The sequence below is a fragment of the Pteropus alecto genome, unplaced genomic scaffold (genome assembly GCF_000325575.1).
Source record: "Pteropus alecto unplaced genomic scaffold, ASM32557v1 scaffold5, whole genome shotgun sequence".
Classification (NCBI taxonomy): Eukaryota; Metazoa; Chordata; class Mammalia; order Chiroptera; family Pteropodidae; genus Pteropus; species Pteropus alecto.
Window position 1 is genome coordinate 25,794,347 of NW_006441953.1, and position 16,901 is coordinate 25,811,247.

The 16,901-nt window shown below is 34.9% G+C and overlaps 1 protein-coding gene across 4 annotated transcripts in view; it reads right to left on the minus strand.

Annotated features, from left to right (window-relative positions):
* Positions 1–879: 879 nt before the first annotated feature.
* CPEB2 (cytoplasmic polyadenylation element binding protein 2) overlaps positions 880–16,901 on the minus strand; it is a 52,656-nt gene continuing 36,634 nt past the window's right edge. For all 4 annotated transcript variants that reach the window (XM_025051760.1, XM_025051762.1, XM_025051761.1 and 1 more), the window contains 6 exons: positions 12,989–13,159; positions 11,770–11,859; positions 7,311–7,429; positions 6,917–7,031; positions 4,136–4,317; positions 880–1,357 (listed from right to left, as the gene is read on the minus strand). In XM_025051760.1, the coding sequence (XP_024907528.1) occupies positions 1,130–1,357; positions 4,136–4,317; positions 6,917–7,031; positions 7,311–7,429; positions 11,770–11,859; positions 12,989–13,159 (905 nt within the window). In that variant the 3' untranslated portion in view covers positions 880–1,129. The remainder of the gene's footprint in view (positions 1,358–4,135; positions 4,318–6,916; positions 7,032–7,310; positions 7,430–11,769; positions 11,860–12,988; positions 13,160–16,901) is intronic.

Below are 16,901 nucleotides of genomic sequence, written 5' to 3' on the forward strand. Positions count from 1 at the left end.
GGCTAAAATCAACTTTCTTTAAAATTCTAGGATTTTTCTTTTATTCAATCTTTTATCTATACTACATCACAGGAGTTAGAACCGCACATCACAGAATTGCACAGGGATTACAAATATTACATCCAGTCTGCATAAAATCGAATTCCACTACTGACCAGATCACAAAATGGCTGCACGCTCTAATCTAAAACTAATTTGCATATTGTACACATGTAGGACAGTTTTTAAACTTGAAGTCACAATAATGCATGCAAGTTTGCTTTTTTAAACAAATTTTATAATTTGTTCATGCTACCTAGATTCAAGAGAGCTTTTTTTGAACATTTGCAATACCTCACCTCTTGTTAGTTAATAATTCTAGTGCATGCATATGGTGTATACAGGTAAGTAAACATGCATTTTTTTCACATTCTAAAACTATGGCAGTTTAGGCCATATTGTGCTGCCTGCATTTCATCTGCAATGCAGTGTGTCTCTAACGTTTTCAATCCCGTATTAATAGGTGGCATTTACACATAACACCTATATAGCAGCAAAGCTAATACAGCTTGTGATTAAAAATGTTTAAAAATAGCTAATAAATCAGATTATCTTGAGGTATTATTTCTTGCAAGTCAAAATGGAGAGCAAAAAAAATCAACCCTAATTTTAGTTTATGTATACACTGAAAATAGCAACAATAAAAATAAGCATTTGTAGCAGACATATTCCATCTTCACTATTATTTTGCTACCTTTGGTAAATTACTGGGGCAGATCTTGAAGTTAAAAACCCACGTTTAGAAATAAGTGCACGCTTCACCCACTATATAGCAGCAGACTGTTTGCCCCTACGCAAAACATTCTCATATCTAATTTTAACTTTACATATAAAAATAACTTGGAGAAAATACAAAAAAACATTTTATTTTAACATGAAAATATCACAAAAATTAGTAAGCCTGAGATGTAGGGTTTTGGTGAAAAACAAGAGGCTTGTAGTGTTTTGGCTGCTGATAGAGATGCATGTGTTGATAGCCGGGGTGAAAGCAGAAGAAAGCACTCATCTCTTCTGCACGTCAGTGTCCTCAGACACAGTAAGCCACATGCACCCTTCCTTTCCGTGTTCACCGGAGGCCGCTTCGCTATTCCTAGTTCCAGCGGAAGTGGATCTGACGTGGGCGATCGGCACCTTCCTTTACCAATGGCTTGTGGAACTCACGTCCTGCACGCGAGTGGATGTTTGCCCAACAGAACTCACAGTAATACTGCAGGCAAGTGACGTTGGCACAAAAAAAGGGGGCAAATTTTCCACCACAGCGCGCGCCCTGGCACTCATCACACATCTGGTCATCTAGCACATATGGCTTCACCTCCACCTGGAAAAGAGAGAGAAAGTGTCTCATTCAGTTGGCTTCAGAGATCACAGAGTGTTCTAGAGAACAGGAGCAGCACTAAACGTCGGGAAAGCAGGCAGTTTCTCAGGGCAACCGCTTTACCACAGTGGGTTAAAAAAATAAAATCGTTTTGCTCTCGCACTAATGATCTTTTCATGTTTCATGTCTATAATTGATCATGTGATTAAATGAGCACTTAGTGTGGTAACTATTGTAGTTTTGGTAGTTTTGGTATTGTGCTCTTCAGAGGACTATAAACTTAATGGTATATATTATATTTTCCAATATAATACTTTTAAAATTTAACTTTTAAAAACTGTAAAAATCTAATTGATTTGTAAAACATCCCATCTTTGCTTTTCTTAAAGTAACAATCTGAAAAGCATCGTATGTTAATATTTTCATTGGTAGGAGTAACCGAGTAAAAAATAAAAGGGTATCAAGTAGTCATGGAGACAAATGGTTTTTACATCCTTTTTCCTCATTCCAATACCACCTGTAAGATGGGGCATAACCCTAATAGCCACTGATTATGGAAGCTCTTCTCTACTGCAGGTGACGGTCATAAGCTGCTTGTCAATCTCTGGTACAGCACCAGAAGTGCAGATAATGTTCCTGAGGATATGTCTAGATTTCTGTGAATTTGTAAACCATTAAGTCAAAATCCCACTGTGAAGACCTGAAGTGTAGTACATTTACATATGCTTTCTGGGTTTCTTTCTCACAGTTATTTCTTGCCATGGGTTTTAAGCAACCTGAAGATGGTTTCTGTGCTGTTTACTTCATAATAACTCGTAAAATGCTAGGTGCAGGTAGGTACTCAGGAGTCACTTCCTGTAAAACTACTGAATAAAATTTCACAAATGCAAGGATTTCAATTATTTGCATTTTTTAAATTCTAGATATTTTATGAAGCTAATCTACTTGACTCAAAATCATAGACATCAAAGAAAGAAAACAGATAGCACATTGATGCTGATCTGTGATTTTAGAGTATAATCAAAATCTATTTCTAATTAATTATAATCACTAACAATTAACCCTTGTATGTGTAAAAAGTTTCATTAATTCTTCACCTATTCTTATTTTCCATATCTTAGTAGCACGCATCTTAAAAAATAAACTTTTCTCAGATATTTCAATGCCTTTTTAAGAAGGCATGCGTTTCTCAATTTACTTGCTCTGCATTGAAGTTGCTCTTTAAGAATAGTCTGCCCCAAATAATTGGTCCTTCACTATTATTTTGGAAACAAAGTGGTATGAGGTACGACACTGAAACAATCTTTTCCCTCTGCTTCAGCATATTAACAACTACAGTTATATACAACGTAAATAATTTCCTTATGACTGTATCACTTCTCTGCAAAAACAGGGCTTACACTAGATTAGTGGGTTACAGCATAGCCATGGCCGATTAGAATCACCCAGGGCCCTTGGTCGCATCCCAGACCAATCACAGCAGAATCTGGGTGGGACTCACTGGTCAAGGTTGTCTGAAGTTTCCAGGTGAATTTAATGTGCAGCCACAACTGAAAGCCACTGGATTAGAGAAACTCTAAGGTTCAAACCATTTCAAAAAATTTCATGTGCATGTCTGAGTAAAACTACAGCCCCTTCTCTTACTTTTTTTCTCAATATTCTAAGTAACAATGTAAACAAAAAAGCCACTCTGCATGTATGAACTGAACCTATGCTGTACTTTTCAAAATGGGATGATTTGACAATGAAATTGGTGACACTTATAGAGTCCATGGTCTGGTCAAACAGCATTAGTTAACCAGCTCCCCTGACCCCAAAATAGTCTTTTATTGTACATACGGCCTCAGAGAAGAAGCTTCAAGACACTGTTACACTAGAGAAATAAGAAGCCACTTAAGCTATATCTACTAATTTGGATATAAAAAAGTTAATTTACCTTGTATTGTTAGTACATCTCATCTGTACTATAAATGTAGACATGATTATTTTAGCATACTGCTTAAGTTTGTATAGAACGAATCACAGATTTTAGGATAAAGTAATTTGTAAAATAACTGAGTTCTGTTCATTCCTTTCCTCTATTTTATATCATAATCAGTACTAAAAATTATTCAGTGGGGTGGCTTTCAGTTAGCATTCACAGGACTTCCTAAAAGTTCTCATTGTGATGACCTAAGCAATGCTATTAAAGAGTGTTTTAAAGTTTAGGACAATTATTTTATATACTTATTGTGTATATTCAGGGAAATATACACAATATATTTTTATTTTAGATTTTACAACAAATAAAAAGTAAATAAAATGTAAATGCACTTAGTAGCAAGCTCTGTTCTAAGTGCTTCTGCATATGTGAATTTATTTAATCCTCGGAATAACTGTAAGGGAGATATTTATTATTGTTTTCCATTTTATAAATGAGAAAAAAGAGGCACAAAGGGAGTTAATTTGCCCAGACTGAGCGAATGGTGGAAAGGGGACCCCAGGCAGTCTGGCTCCAGAGTGTCCAGACTCTCCAAACAAGCTCTGCCCCCATGGTTATAAAAGGATATTAAGCCTTATTGGCGGATAAAATTTCTGACATGCCTTAAAATGACATTTATATTTTCAATATTATACCTAAAGTTTAAAGCATATTCAAGAATTTTATATTTCAGAGGTATTTTGATATAACATATATCTTTAAGAGTTATTCGGTGTTTGAATTATTTAATAATTCATAGGGTAGTGAGCTTTGATCAGAACTTACTACAGGAGATAAGTGATTTCCCAATTGCCACTTACACGTTTATCAATATCACCATGCTGGAGCTGGACGAATCGAGCACTAATGGCAGCAATGTAGCTCTGTTGATTGGAGAAAGCAACTCGACCAGCACCTTTTGGGTATTTTAGCTCAGGATCTGTATCAATTCCTGCGTAACAAACCCCACCATACAGCCGGTCCATGATCATAGCAAGTTCCACTTCAAAAGGAAGAGAAGTTCACATCAAACATGAGAGAACACAGAACAACTTTAAAAAAAATTAAGTCAATAAGATAAAGAGTTTCATGCTCTTTTCTAAATCCTACCCTCTCACCTGTACGCTAGATCTCACTTGCTCTCACTACAGAAGAATCAGATTGGCAAGTCTCCTAACTTTCTGTACCATCACTTTTTCTCTCTATCCTGGATCCTTTCCAAGTATGCTATAATTTGTCCCATCTTTAAAAAAAAAAAAATCTCTTAACTGTTTCTCTCAGTGACTGCTTCATTTCTGTTCTGTTTATAGCAAAACCAATAACAAAAATTTATCCTATATTCCTCAATCCCTCTCTTCCCATACTTTGTTCAACCCTTCATAACCAGACTTTTACCCCATAACTCCACTTCAATTGCTCAGGTCAAGGTGACCCTCCCAACTGCCAAGTATAATGGCCGATCTACCTGTAAGCCGTACTGAACATAGTTAATCTCCTCCTCCTCCTTGAAATCTTTTATCCACCTGGCTTCCAGGATACATTACTGCAGGATTCTCCTTCTGCCTGACTGTAATTCCTTCCTAGTCTTCCTTGCTAGTCCTCCTCAACTCCTTGACTTTTCAATGTCCGAGTACCTTAGGTTCCAGTCCTTGGGCTTCTCTCTACACTTGTGGCTTTGGTGACATCATGCTGTGTCATAGCTTTAAATACCATCTGTTTTCAGCTCCTAAATTTCTTGAGTCTGGGCTTCCCTCCTCACTCCCCGAATCAAGATAGACTCATCTATGCAACTGCCTACTGGACTCATCGCTATTTCCCAGACATGTTAACACGCAGTGTGTTCAGGGAGGCCTTCCTGATCTTCCAGCATCCCATTACACCTGCCCGGTGAATTTTTGCTGATTCAGTTAATAAGCAACGGAAAGGATGAAGTTGCCAAGTGGGGGCCCCTGGCTTCATCCTCCCTATTTTCTCTTCCCCCACTGCACATTCAATCCTTTGAACCTGATTTTCAAGACATATCTAGAATCAAATCACCTCATCTCCATCACTAACATCCTGTTCCAAACTATCATTACTTTTCATCTGCATCATGGCAATAGCCTTATTTCTTTGCTTCTGATTCCCATCTCTCATCCCCACCCAAATCTATTTGCAAAGAAGCAAGTGTGAGTCTCTTAAAAAAAAAAAAAAAATTACACACACATAGGTTTCTCCCGCTATCTGAAAGTAGAGGGTTCCTATGAAACCTTTCGTAAAGGTTAGCAAAATTTAAGAGCAAAAATCCTCTTTGGGTTTCTTTCAGTTAACTAAAACAGGTACTAATGTAAGTGTTTTGTAAAAGAGAAGTAGCGCAAAGAAAACTTTGGAAAGGCAGCGAGACACCTGCATCAGATACCAGTGACTCAGCTGAAATGACTCTTTGGGAGGCCTGCACGTGGCTTTCTCAGAACACCACTGCCACTAACCCAAGTTATCTGTCTCCTGGACTGGAAGATTAAGCAACTAAATTGGTCTACGAATATCCACGCTCAAACTAGCTCTCCCCTCCAGGAGTCATGAGCTAGACTGATCTTTCAAAAATACTAATGTAATCATGTCTGTCCTTCGATCAAAAACTCTTCATCGGTTTCCCCTTGCTCTGAGGATAGATACCAAATCAGCCTACTAGACCTGTATGACCTGACTCCTGTTTATTTTTTCAGTGTCTTCCTGTGTCTCTCCCCTCACTCCCTATACTCCTAGTCGGCCGCTCTGGTCTTCTTACTGTCCCTCAAACACATTCTGCTTCCTCCCACTGAAGACTTTTGAACATGCTTTTCCCTTTATTTGAAAACCCTCGCAACCCTTCCTACCACCCCAAAACTACTCCTTCTGTTCAATCTTTATGTCGGCTCGAATACGAGTATCTTCCAAATGTCAGACTATAGTGCATTCCCTTGTCAGATGCTCTTCCACTCCCTACAGTCTTTCTTTGTAGCAGTTATGTTCTGTAAGTATTTACTTATGTGAATAGTGTGAACCTGCATCTCCCATACTGGAGAGGATGTTCTCAGTGATGGAAGGCACCGATACGCTTCACAGGGTATAGAGTATCATAAAACTTGCCTGTATAGAGGGTATTTACATCTATAATTATGTTCCTCTACGACATCTTCCAGTATATCTCTGGTTCCTGGTTACTGATGAACAGAAGTTTATCACTCACTTATCTAAAGTGCTATTAAAAGAAAAAAATCCCATATTTCTCCTTCAAATACCAGAATCAACGCACATAAAATAAATAGACCAAAAAATTCTCATATCTCAGAGAGTAACACTTAAGAAGTCAGAAGTATTCGACTAGATTCTTCTTATACAGTCTGTTTGGAGTGAGCTATTAATATCAATAGATGAGTGTCCAATTCTCCAGTTACCTGACGGCTTCAAGAACGGTCTTTAGAATTCGTCTCAGAATCCTGCAGTTAGCAACTCCTGGAGCAGAGCATGAGGGCCTGTCCCGTGCCTGCCCAGTACTGCCACGTACACAACAGCTACCAATGTTTCCTGAATTAATTCATACTTAAATTTTTTTAAGCACAATTTGTTACCATTCTACTTACCAGCCCTTAATGGCCTAGGAACACCTCCAACAAAAATTGTTTTTCGAGGATCCAGAGGCTGAGAACCATCCATCACGAAATCACTATCACTTAAATTCCAAGGACGGATCTGAACCTATGAAAACAAGAACATTACTTTATTGGGTCTTATTCCCTATACAGCTTCTGCTGTTTTGTGCCAGCGAGCAGTGGTCCTCTCATTATTTAAAATTCTGAATAGTTGGATTTGGAAACAAATTATTCTTATTATTTATCTAGAGACTATAAATTATCCAAAATTTTAAAAAACTGAATTTTTAACATGGTGGTTTAATTTTTTTCCCCCAGTAACAATAATTTCATAACAGTTTTGGAAAACTTGCAGTTGTAGCTTAGAGTCGGTAGTATTACTTACTGGTTTGTCTTTGATGGTAGGGCTGGAAACACACAGATAGAGTTTTCCATCTTCTTCAATACAAGCATCAATTAGTGCCTGAACTGAGCTCTCTTCTTGAAAGAGAAGGAATGCATAGCCTGTAATAACCATGAAAAATGAGGCAATACATCAAGTGTCAAGGTAAGTGATTCTACTCGAAATTCCATTACTGTTTAGAAAATATAAGCTTTTGAAAAAGAAAAAAACAAAACTATCAGATAGGACTAGAATCATTAACACTTCCTACAGGAGAACAGAATATCCTATGAGATACACACAAAAACATATACTCAGTAAATTAACGAGCTAGTTTATACACAGCATTTACTATCCAGTACTGTGCTAAAAGCTTCACGTTAACTATTTTATTTGATTCTCACAAGTCTATGAAACATTATTCCCATTTTATAAAAACTGAGGTACCAAGTGGTTAATTATTTGCTTGAAGTCAGTTACATAAGCAAATAATTGGCCAAGTAATTTTAAACGCAGGTCGGCCCCGGTCTCCCACACTATTTGTAGCAGTGACAGTGCCTTCTTAAAAAATTTCGAAGGGTTAATCAGCTGATCACTTTGGGAGCTGAAGCTTCCTATAAATGCCCTCAGGGTAAGAAGAGGTAGAGCTCACTTTTGGGCTACAGCATACCTGGAAAGGCCCAGAAATTTCCATTAAGTAGAGGGAAAATTCCACAGTCAACCTGGCAACTTCCAAATGATACTAAGAAAACTATCCTAGGGAGCTCAGAATGAAATGGGTGCCTTTGGAATGGGCCAGAACTTTTAAATCAAGTCTCAACTTGGGTGAACAATTTTTCCAGTCTGGCGACTATTTGGTCTTGTAGATCTAGGCTCTTGCTTAAATTCCTGTACCATTGGGAAATGAGCCCTTCCTCCTTTCCTTATGACAACCAATCGTCAGTCTTTAATCAATCATGCACCCAGCCGGCAGAACAGACTTCATTATAAAAAGAAGGCATCACAATTCACATTCCAAGTTTACTATTATGTGATGATTATTTCCAGCAGCTGGTAACTATAAATGACCTAAAAACACCCCTTTCCTTGAAAAGATTTCTGTGCAAACAAATATGGAGCACGATAATCTAGTCCTCATACGAAGAAGCCGTCAAGCAGCCCATGCACATCTGTCCCCTTTAACAATGGGAAGTGTGAGATCACGCTTAATGTAAAACTCAAAAAACATGGCTTATTGCCAATCATGGTTTTTATTGCCACAAAGGTTGGATGTGACACAAAAGTACTCCATTTTAATAAAATACATTACTTGATTGCATAAATAAGACATTAAACCAATTTACACAAATAGAGACTTCCAAAGGAATAATTATGTAAGATTAAGAAACACATTTTAGAGCCTTTTTAATTGCTAGAAACAATTTAAATATGCTTGAAAAATTTTTCTAAAAGAGAAGACTGGTTTTAAATGAAGGCTTTAATTTTGACACAAAGCTAAGCATTTGAGAGCTATAATTGTTTCGTAATAATTGAGAAAATATAAGACTAATTTACTAAAATAGCATTTTAAATTTAATATTTTTAATGTTGCTTAGGTTTTGTGATGTTTAATTTTTATATAATTATTTTAATATTATTTAACTTTAAAATACTTTGAATTCAGTATTTTTAATATTGCTTAATTATTTTTGTGATTATTAGCAAAGAAATATTTGTATCACGAAGACTAAGAAATGTGGCAGGTATATTATAATATAGCTAAGGCAAGCTATTAAATATTAAAACACTCTTACCAAAAATAAACCATCTAATAGTTCTTTAGAATTTATTAGAGCAAGCCAATACTCTCATAGGGTGAAATTCATTCATTGCAAAGGAAACATACATATGTGTGGCTCAAAATCTGAAGGCTAAATCACTGCCTAAATTACAACGTAGCTTCACCAACTGGATGCCTCTAAACCAGTGTTTTCCAAACCATGAAAAATGATGAATTACAGCAATGACGAAAATGCTCGAAAGAACATGATTTGGGAACACTGGTCTTGGGCAATGGCTACAATTAGCTAAAAACCTATGACTTGCCATGTTAATATTTTTGTTTTTTTGTTTTTTATTTTTTCGGTTTGAGAAAATAAGCTAACAACCACCATGAAAACCACAATGGCAACAATAGCCACAAAGCCAACAAGCATTCTGTTTTACTAAATTTGTGCCAACCCAACTTCCTATGCTTATTATAGTCCACCAACCCCTTAAATGAACAAGAAGCTCATGTAAAAAATGTGTATCTGTCTCCACACTAACCAATTCTAATTCCTTTTTAAAGTTATATTTCAATTCCTGCCTGGAACTCTGTTCAATGACTTTTTATCTGTCTAAATTTAACAATATCTTTTAGATTTAGTTCAAAACCACCCAGTGCAGCTTTCCCTTAACCACTTTAGGTCAAAGTAATTTCTCTATCCTATACTATTTATAGTTATTTATATCATGCATCAGGCAATTATTAATCCACGATAACCGAGAATACAAAGATAAGTAAAGATGGTCTTAAAGACTATTGGAAGAATCTGATATTAATGAAATAATCGTATATTTTTAAAGTTGTAGAAGTTTAATATTGCAACTATGATGAGTGCTATCAAAGAGTACAGTGCTAGGATAGTCTACATCTTGATTTGACCACACTAGGTAGGTCCTGAAAGTCTCCTGTGAGCACTGATATTTAAGCTGAGATAAGTAAGGGATATATATAGATGCAGAGACACGGGAAGAGCCTTCAGGCCAAGAGAACACCACATGATAGCTCTGAGGCAGAGGAGAGCAAGGTCAGTTCATAGAACCAGCAGAGAACACAAAGCAATAGCGCAAAGAGGAAACTAGAGAGATGGGAGGCCAGTGGGGCGAATGCATTTTACCTCTACCCTAACAATAAAAGAAACCGACGAAGAATGCTAAGCAGAGGAGCACAGAGGAGCACCATCAGATGGGTTAGAGAGATTACTCTAGCTGTACTAGGGGAGAAAAACTGGAGAGAGCCACAGATGTGGACAGAATAGTCACATGACTGGAGTAGTCCAGGCAAGAAATGATGGAAACTTATGCAGGAACATTAGAAACTAATATCCATTTTTATTGCACACTCAATAAAATAAACTTTATAAAAGGACAAGATAGTAAAACTGTGGACAACAGATTAAAACTAAATGAACAAACATCTATATTCATATGGAGCTAATTTTCTCTCTAACCCAAGGATTTGGGATCTCCAATTCTATTAAACTCCTAAATCATGTGAAAATTCAATGTATATGAAGAGAAGTCTATGGTTTTTGTCAGATTCTCATAGAGGTCTGGGATCCAAAATCCATGCTCAAAAGATATTCTTAATTCCATAAGTATAAGATCTTAAGGTATAAAATATTATTGCATTATTACATTTCTCTAAAAAATCGTATGAACTAGCAATGTAGGTTATATAATTCTCAATGACAATAAGTGGAAATGGCCCATATAATTCATTGCCAGAAACTCTTAGCTAGTTTTTGTGTGCCAATAACTCTAGCATGTTTCCTTTCCCAGAGCCAAAATCAAACCATTTAATAAATCTTTTGGAGTCTTTTCCAGGCTTGAAAATTCACTCAGCCTTAAGAATAATAGTGTGTTTTTTTCTTTTCTAAAATTATATTTCAATCATACTCAAAGAAAAGTCTTAGTCTTTCAATCTCCCCCTTTATTCCCTTCAGAGAATCCGCCATTAGAAATCTGACTGACTAAAAAAAATATTCAACTCTTCCCCCTCGCCTTCCCTGCTCACCATGCCAGGCTCCTTCCTCTCTTGCTTTGTTGAAATGAAAGTTAGCATGATTCATGATTCTTGTACTTTGGTGACCAGCCACAGCAGTATCCTAGCCATAAGTGACTAGCACATCTGTGTATCTTCTTAATATCTTATATCTCCATATAATTGGGGGTTTGTCGACCAGGCACTTTCTCCTCTATCAAAATTCACCAGCAGAGTATATTATGCTCTGTTGTGATCTGCTATTATTTGGACCACTTAAGTAAATCCTGCAATATTTAAACTATTCATTCATAGGTTTATATTTTAGCCTCACTTCATACAGTCTTGATTTCACTGAAAGTTTTTTATAGGTCTGTACTCAAGTTATTTAGAATGATGCTTTAGACAAAAAAAAAAAAAAAAAAAAAATCCTGAAACATTTGAGTCTTGGAAATCATCATCAAATCATTATAGAGAAAGCACAGCAAGTCTCTTGATTCCTGACTGGCTCCCTCACTCGATACATGTGACCAGCTTCTGAAAATTACTCTACTTGTCTTTATAGAAAGATGTAGTCATATCCAATTTTAAAAGAAAACACAAAGTAACTGATATTGTCTCTTTTGCTCTCATAAAACTGATTCCCTAGCAAATATTAACAATAAAAATCATTACCTTTTGGTGGAAAATAGGACTTGCTTTCTGCTTTATGAGGCCAATCTACTACCAAAGGCCCAAATCTTCTGAAGCTAGCAGTTATTTCATCTTAAGAAAGTACAATAATATGCATTAGAAATTAGTTTTAATGATTCATTCTAAAAAATCCCATATTTTATAAGTTACTTTAAAGATTTAATGTTTAAAAGGACCAAATATCCTAAGATAAACTAGAATGTAAACACTTAAAAAATGTTCAGTATCCCTACTAAAATAATTCACAAAACTTAATAGCTATTTTAATCAAAATAAATTCATTTTTAAGTAGCACATTGGCCAGAGTAATTAATTCAGTGTGACCTTTGAGATTTTATAAAACGTTATGTGGATACTACGGATTTATGGTTCACCAAATTATAAATATCACAGGCCTGAAAAACATGCCAACATTATATTAAATTAAATTAAGAGATTCATTGCTGCTTGATAAGTAAAATCTTATAGGGAAAAAAAGGTGTACTGAAATAAGATGTGAAAATTTATAATACTCCTAAAATATACTAGGGTTTGACACATGCATGCTAGGTAGTTTCACATCTCATGATATGTGATATGTTCCATCACATGGAAACCCTATTATACTGATTAATGCATAGAATATGTTTGTCGATATCTGAACTGCAACTTAAAATATTTCCCAAAATGTACCAACATCTTCTCTACTAGTTGTGAACAAAAGTAGCAGATTCCCACAACCCCGCAAACATTAGATAGTGTTATAGCCTCTTTCTTACCGATTTCTAAGAGCAGTTATTCTTAAAGACATTAAACTTCTGACTACCAAGCACTGGAGGCAGAGTTTCATGGTTGGTTACTTTTATTTCATTGTATGTGTGTGTGTGTGAGCATATTGTACTCATACAAAAATTTTAAGTTTCATGTAAATATATATTCGAGTATGTTCTATATTTAAAAATATAAGTGCAATATGACATAGGGTATGAAAATCTTATTTATAAAAAATGCTCACAGTAACAATATGCATTATAAGAAATAATGTAAAGAAAAAAACTTCAAAAAAAGTTATTTGTTCAATTACCTCCACATTTCAACAGGCGACAAAATATTTAAACAGAGATGGACATCTATTATAACTGAAAAGCTCTAGTGGTAAAAAATTCCCATACCCCCGTTCCTATATTTCAGGATTTTTTTAAAGCCCCAATCATTGCCTTACCTTCATCAATATCTGGAGGAAGACCACCAACAAAAACTTTTCGAGAGAAGCGTTCAATTCGCTCTCCGTTTTGATGAGCTGAGTAACATGTGGGTGAGTTTAAAACACCAACTTGATCATTATGACCATCATCCAGCAAGCCATCATCTATTGGAAAGAGGGAAGAACGACCTAAAATATAAAAACAAATATAACTTGAATCTCAGATCTTAGAAAATGATAAAGTTAAGCAAAAAAATAGCGATGAAAAATTCAAAGGCTTAAAAAATGAAGGTGACATAGCCATAAAAAATAAAGAGAAATTGATAGTTTAAGGTTTTAATTACTTGGATTCGAGGGAGCAGCAGTCTGAGCAATGACTTAGAAAAAACACAGTCATATGACCACAATTATACCACAAGCAAACACTAGATGACTAGTGCTTATGGAAAGCAGCAAAAATCTGATGTATGGGGATGGTTAGGTGGACGTGTAACAGGAGAAACCTTTTAGAAATTGGTGGCAGAAAGGAAATGGCACAGACTAAATCGGTAAGAGTACATAAAAAACCCACTTGCAGACTACAGTAAGGACAAAGGCAACCAGCGATACTGGCATACAAAGTCTTGCATTAATTTATTACACATGTGCCAATGATATAAACGGGCAGACAGGGCTTCTGCACATGTGCAAAACAGAAAAAAACATTCCTTCCAGGACTTCAGTCCCCATTTGAGCTCACCCTCCAGGAGTGTACCCCTGTATGGGCACTTCCTGCACAATCCTCTGCAGTCATCCTGAGGCTTGACTATGTGGGGATCAAAAAATAAATAAGATGACCTAATAAATATAGTCCCCTGCCCTCAAGGAATGTATATTTGGAAAAGATAATATCTACATATGTAACTATAGCTCATGTCCACAAGAAAGCTTCAAAGTGTTTCAGAGGAAGTATGCTGGAGGAAGGGAGTAGTCTGACTAATAAACGAGTAATTTCTTAAATCCCCAAGTGAAACTGAATAGCATTTGTGGTAAAATGGAAAGATAGCAGTGCTTGCCGAGGGTTTAGAAAGGGTAGGATATTTATAAGGAGAGATATTTGTAAGGACATGCTTTTGAGTAAATTTTTCAAGTGGAAGAAAAAAACATAAGAGGAAGTAGGAAAAAATAAATTTAAGAAATAGACTAGTCAAGGTTGGCTGAACCATGTTGGAAACAAGGAGAATAAAAGCTAGAAAAACTCTTTAAGGCTAGAGTACTTAGCACTGAATGTCAAACTAAAGGAGACATTTTATTTAGCAGGTGATGAAAATAAACAACTGGATATAGGTGTTCAAGCAATACGATAACTTTTCTTGAGCTTTAGGAAGACCTATCTTAGCAAATATGGTTAAGACAGGTAGAAATGAGCAGGTTAGAAGTTCCTCAAAACATCCAGGAAGAAGAGATGGCACAGGTAACTGTAGCAGTAAAAAGCAGATGGGAAACAGAGAAAAAAATGAAAAGGCACCAAAAGTTTTTAGAACATGAATGGTAAGAATCATCAACTAAATATAAGGACAGTAAAAACCAGAAATTGGTACAAGAAAGGGAAATATATTTAGATATGTAAAGATTCATATGCTGATAGGATGTTCAGAAGTAAATGTGTGAAGGTTGCAAAACAGAAGGGAGAAACGAAATAAGTCATATTTCCAAGGAAATAAAGAGAATTCACTGCACGGAGGTGAGAGTTTAAGGTTCATTGTAATATCACTGACAATAACACCCCAGGAAAATGATGAAGATAATTCCTTGGGAAACTTACAAAGAAGAAATGGAACATTAAAAGAGAGAGAGAAAGGAGTGGTAAGAAAAGAGGGAAGCCAAAATATGATTGTGACAGAGTGCCAATGAAAAATAATGTAATAAAAAAAAAAAAAAGAATGAAGAATGTGAGATGTTAAGATAGATTCTGAAAAATGACAACTGTGTTTGAGGACAAGAATCATCTTTGAAAGTAGCAGTTTTAATAAACTTGTGTGGAGTCACACTGCATGTAGAGCTTTTTAAAGCAGACATCAAAAGAAGATGATTTTTTACAAGTTTATTAGAGAAAGAGAAAATAAGAATGTAGACAGGTTGTTTTCCTTTGTGATGGAGTGAAGGATTGTTATTTTGGATGAAGAGACAATCATATAATCTATGGCATGTGCCTTAATATATATAATAAGTATTTAATATACAATGTTATTAGTATGTTATCACCTTGAAAAATATGGCACATAATGAAGCAAATGATATAAATGAGGACAATCTAAAATTTGATGGCCTGCATAGATCTCGAGTTGGGATAAGAAAGAGCGAGCCTACACATGTCTGTGAACTATAGCTAGGCTAGATGCTGCAAATGAGAATTTGAAGTTTAGGAGATACAAAAATAAGGAGAAAGATCATATTGAGTATAGAAATAAGAATTATTCTAGATTCAAATTCAATTTCCATTAGTTGTCCTTAAAGATACCCATGTTTATCAAGTAACTTCATAAATATCAATTTAACTTTATCAATACTTTTGCTATCAGAAATAGGGACTAATGAAAGACAAATGTCAACATTTTTGTGATTAATGGAAAGAAACCTATTCAAAATTAAACTATTTTACTTAACAAAATAAACCTCATCAAGATCCATTAAAAATAATACTAATTGTAAATAAATGGTTCAACTTTCTAAGGTTGGACTTTAAATAAATATCTTTAAAAAGGAATAGGATGAGGCAGAGAAACAATATACATACTAATTTTTGATTAAAAAATGACAGATCCAAATTTTACATTTATTTCAGACATTCCAATACTCTGGAAATCACTGCACTTTAAAGTGTCCTAACATACATACAAATTTAGCAGTCTCACCGATACAAGGAAAAAGTCTAACAGATTTTTTCATGAGAAAAAATATAGATCATAAATATTTATGGTTCATGAATACAGTGACCAAGGAAATGACTATATAAGCAATGTCAGATAGAGAGGTGACTATAAAAAAATAACAAACTTTTATGTTAACTATAATATTGGAAGTATACTTATAATTACATTGACAATTATTGTATATCACTAACTACAATAAATGACTTTTTACCTTGCCAATTATACTTTCCTATAACTCAAATTAATATGATTATTAAAGAGGAACCACTAAATAAGTATGTCCTTCCTGTACGGTATATCTTAAACATACTTTCTATGAATTATACACACGGAAATTTATTGCATAAAAATGACTGGCAATAAAGGTAAAATTATATGTGCTGAGAGTAGAATTTGATTATAAACTGATTTGGACTAAAATATTTACAATAGTTTTCAACCGAAACTACCTTTTTCCTTTTTTTTCGCTCTGAAACTAGATTATATTTTCAGGTTCTTATACCCCAAAAGAATAAAACTGAATGATAATAAAAACAATATAAAACCTCTGGGATGCAGCGAAAGCTACATACTTAGAGGAACATTTCCATACTTAGAGGAAAATTTATAGTTTTAAATGCATATTAGAAAACAAGAAATGTTTACAATAAATTATCCTAATTTCTGCCATAAAGAAGACAGAAGAACAGCAAATTAAATACAAAGAGTAGGATAAAAGAAACAAAAAACAAAAATCAATGACATAAACAACAGGTACTAACATGAAAGAAAATTAATAAAGCCAAAAGTTGGTGCTTTGAAAACTTATAAAATTGATATATTTCTAAGTAATACTCGTCAAGAAGGAAAATTCAAATAATCAATACTATGTATGAAAAAGGGAACATCAATCAATACAGAATCTACGAAACTCAAAAGGTTAAAAATGGGAATAATATAAACGATTTTATGCTAATAAAGTTAACAACTAGAGGAAATAAATTCCTTGAAAAAATAACCTTTAAAAATTGGCACAAGAA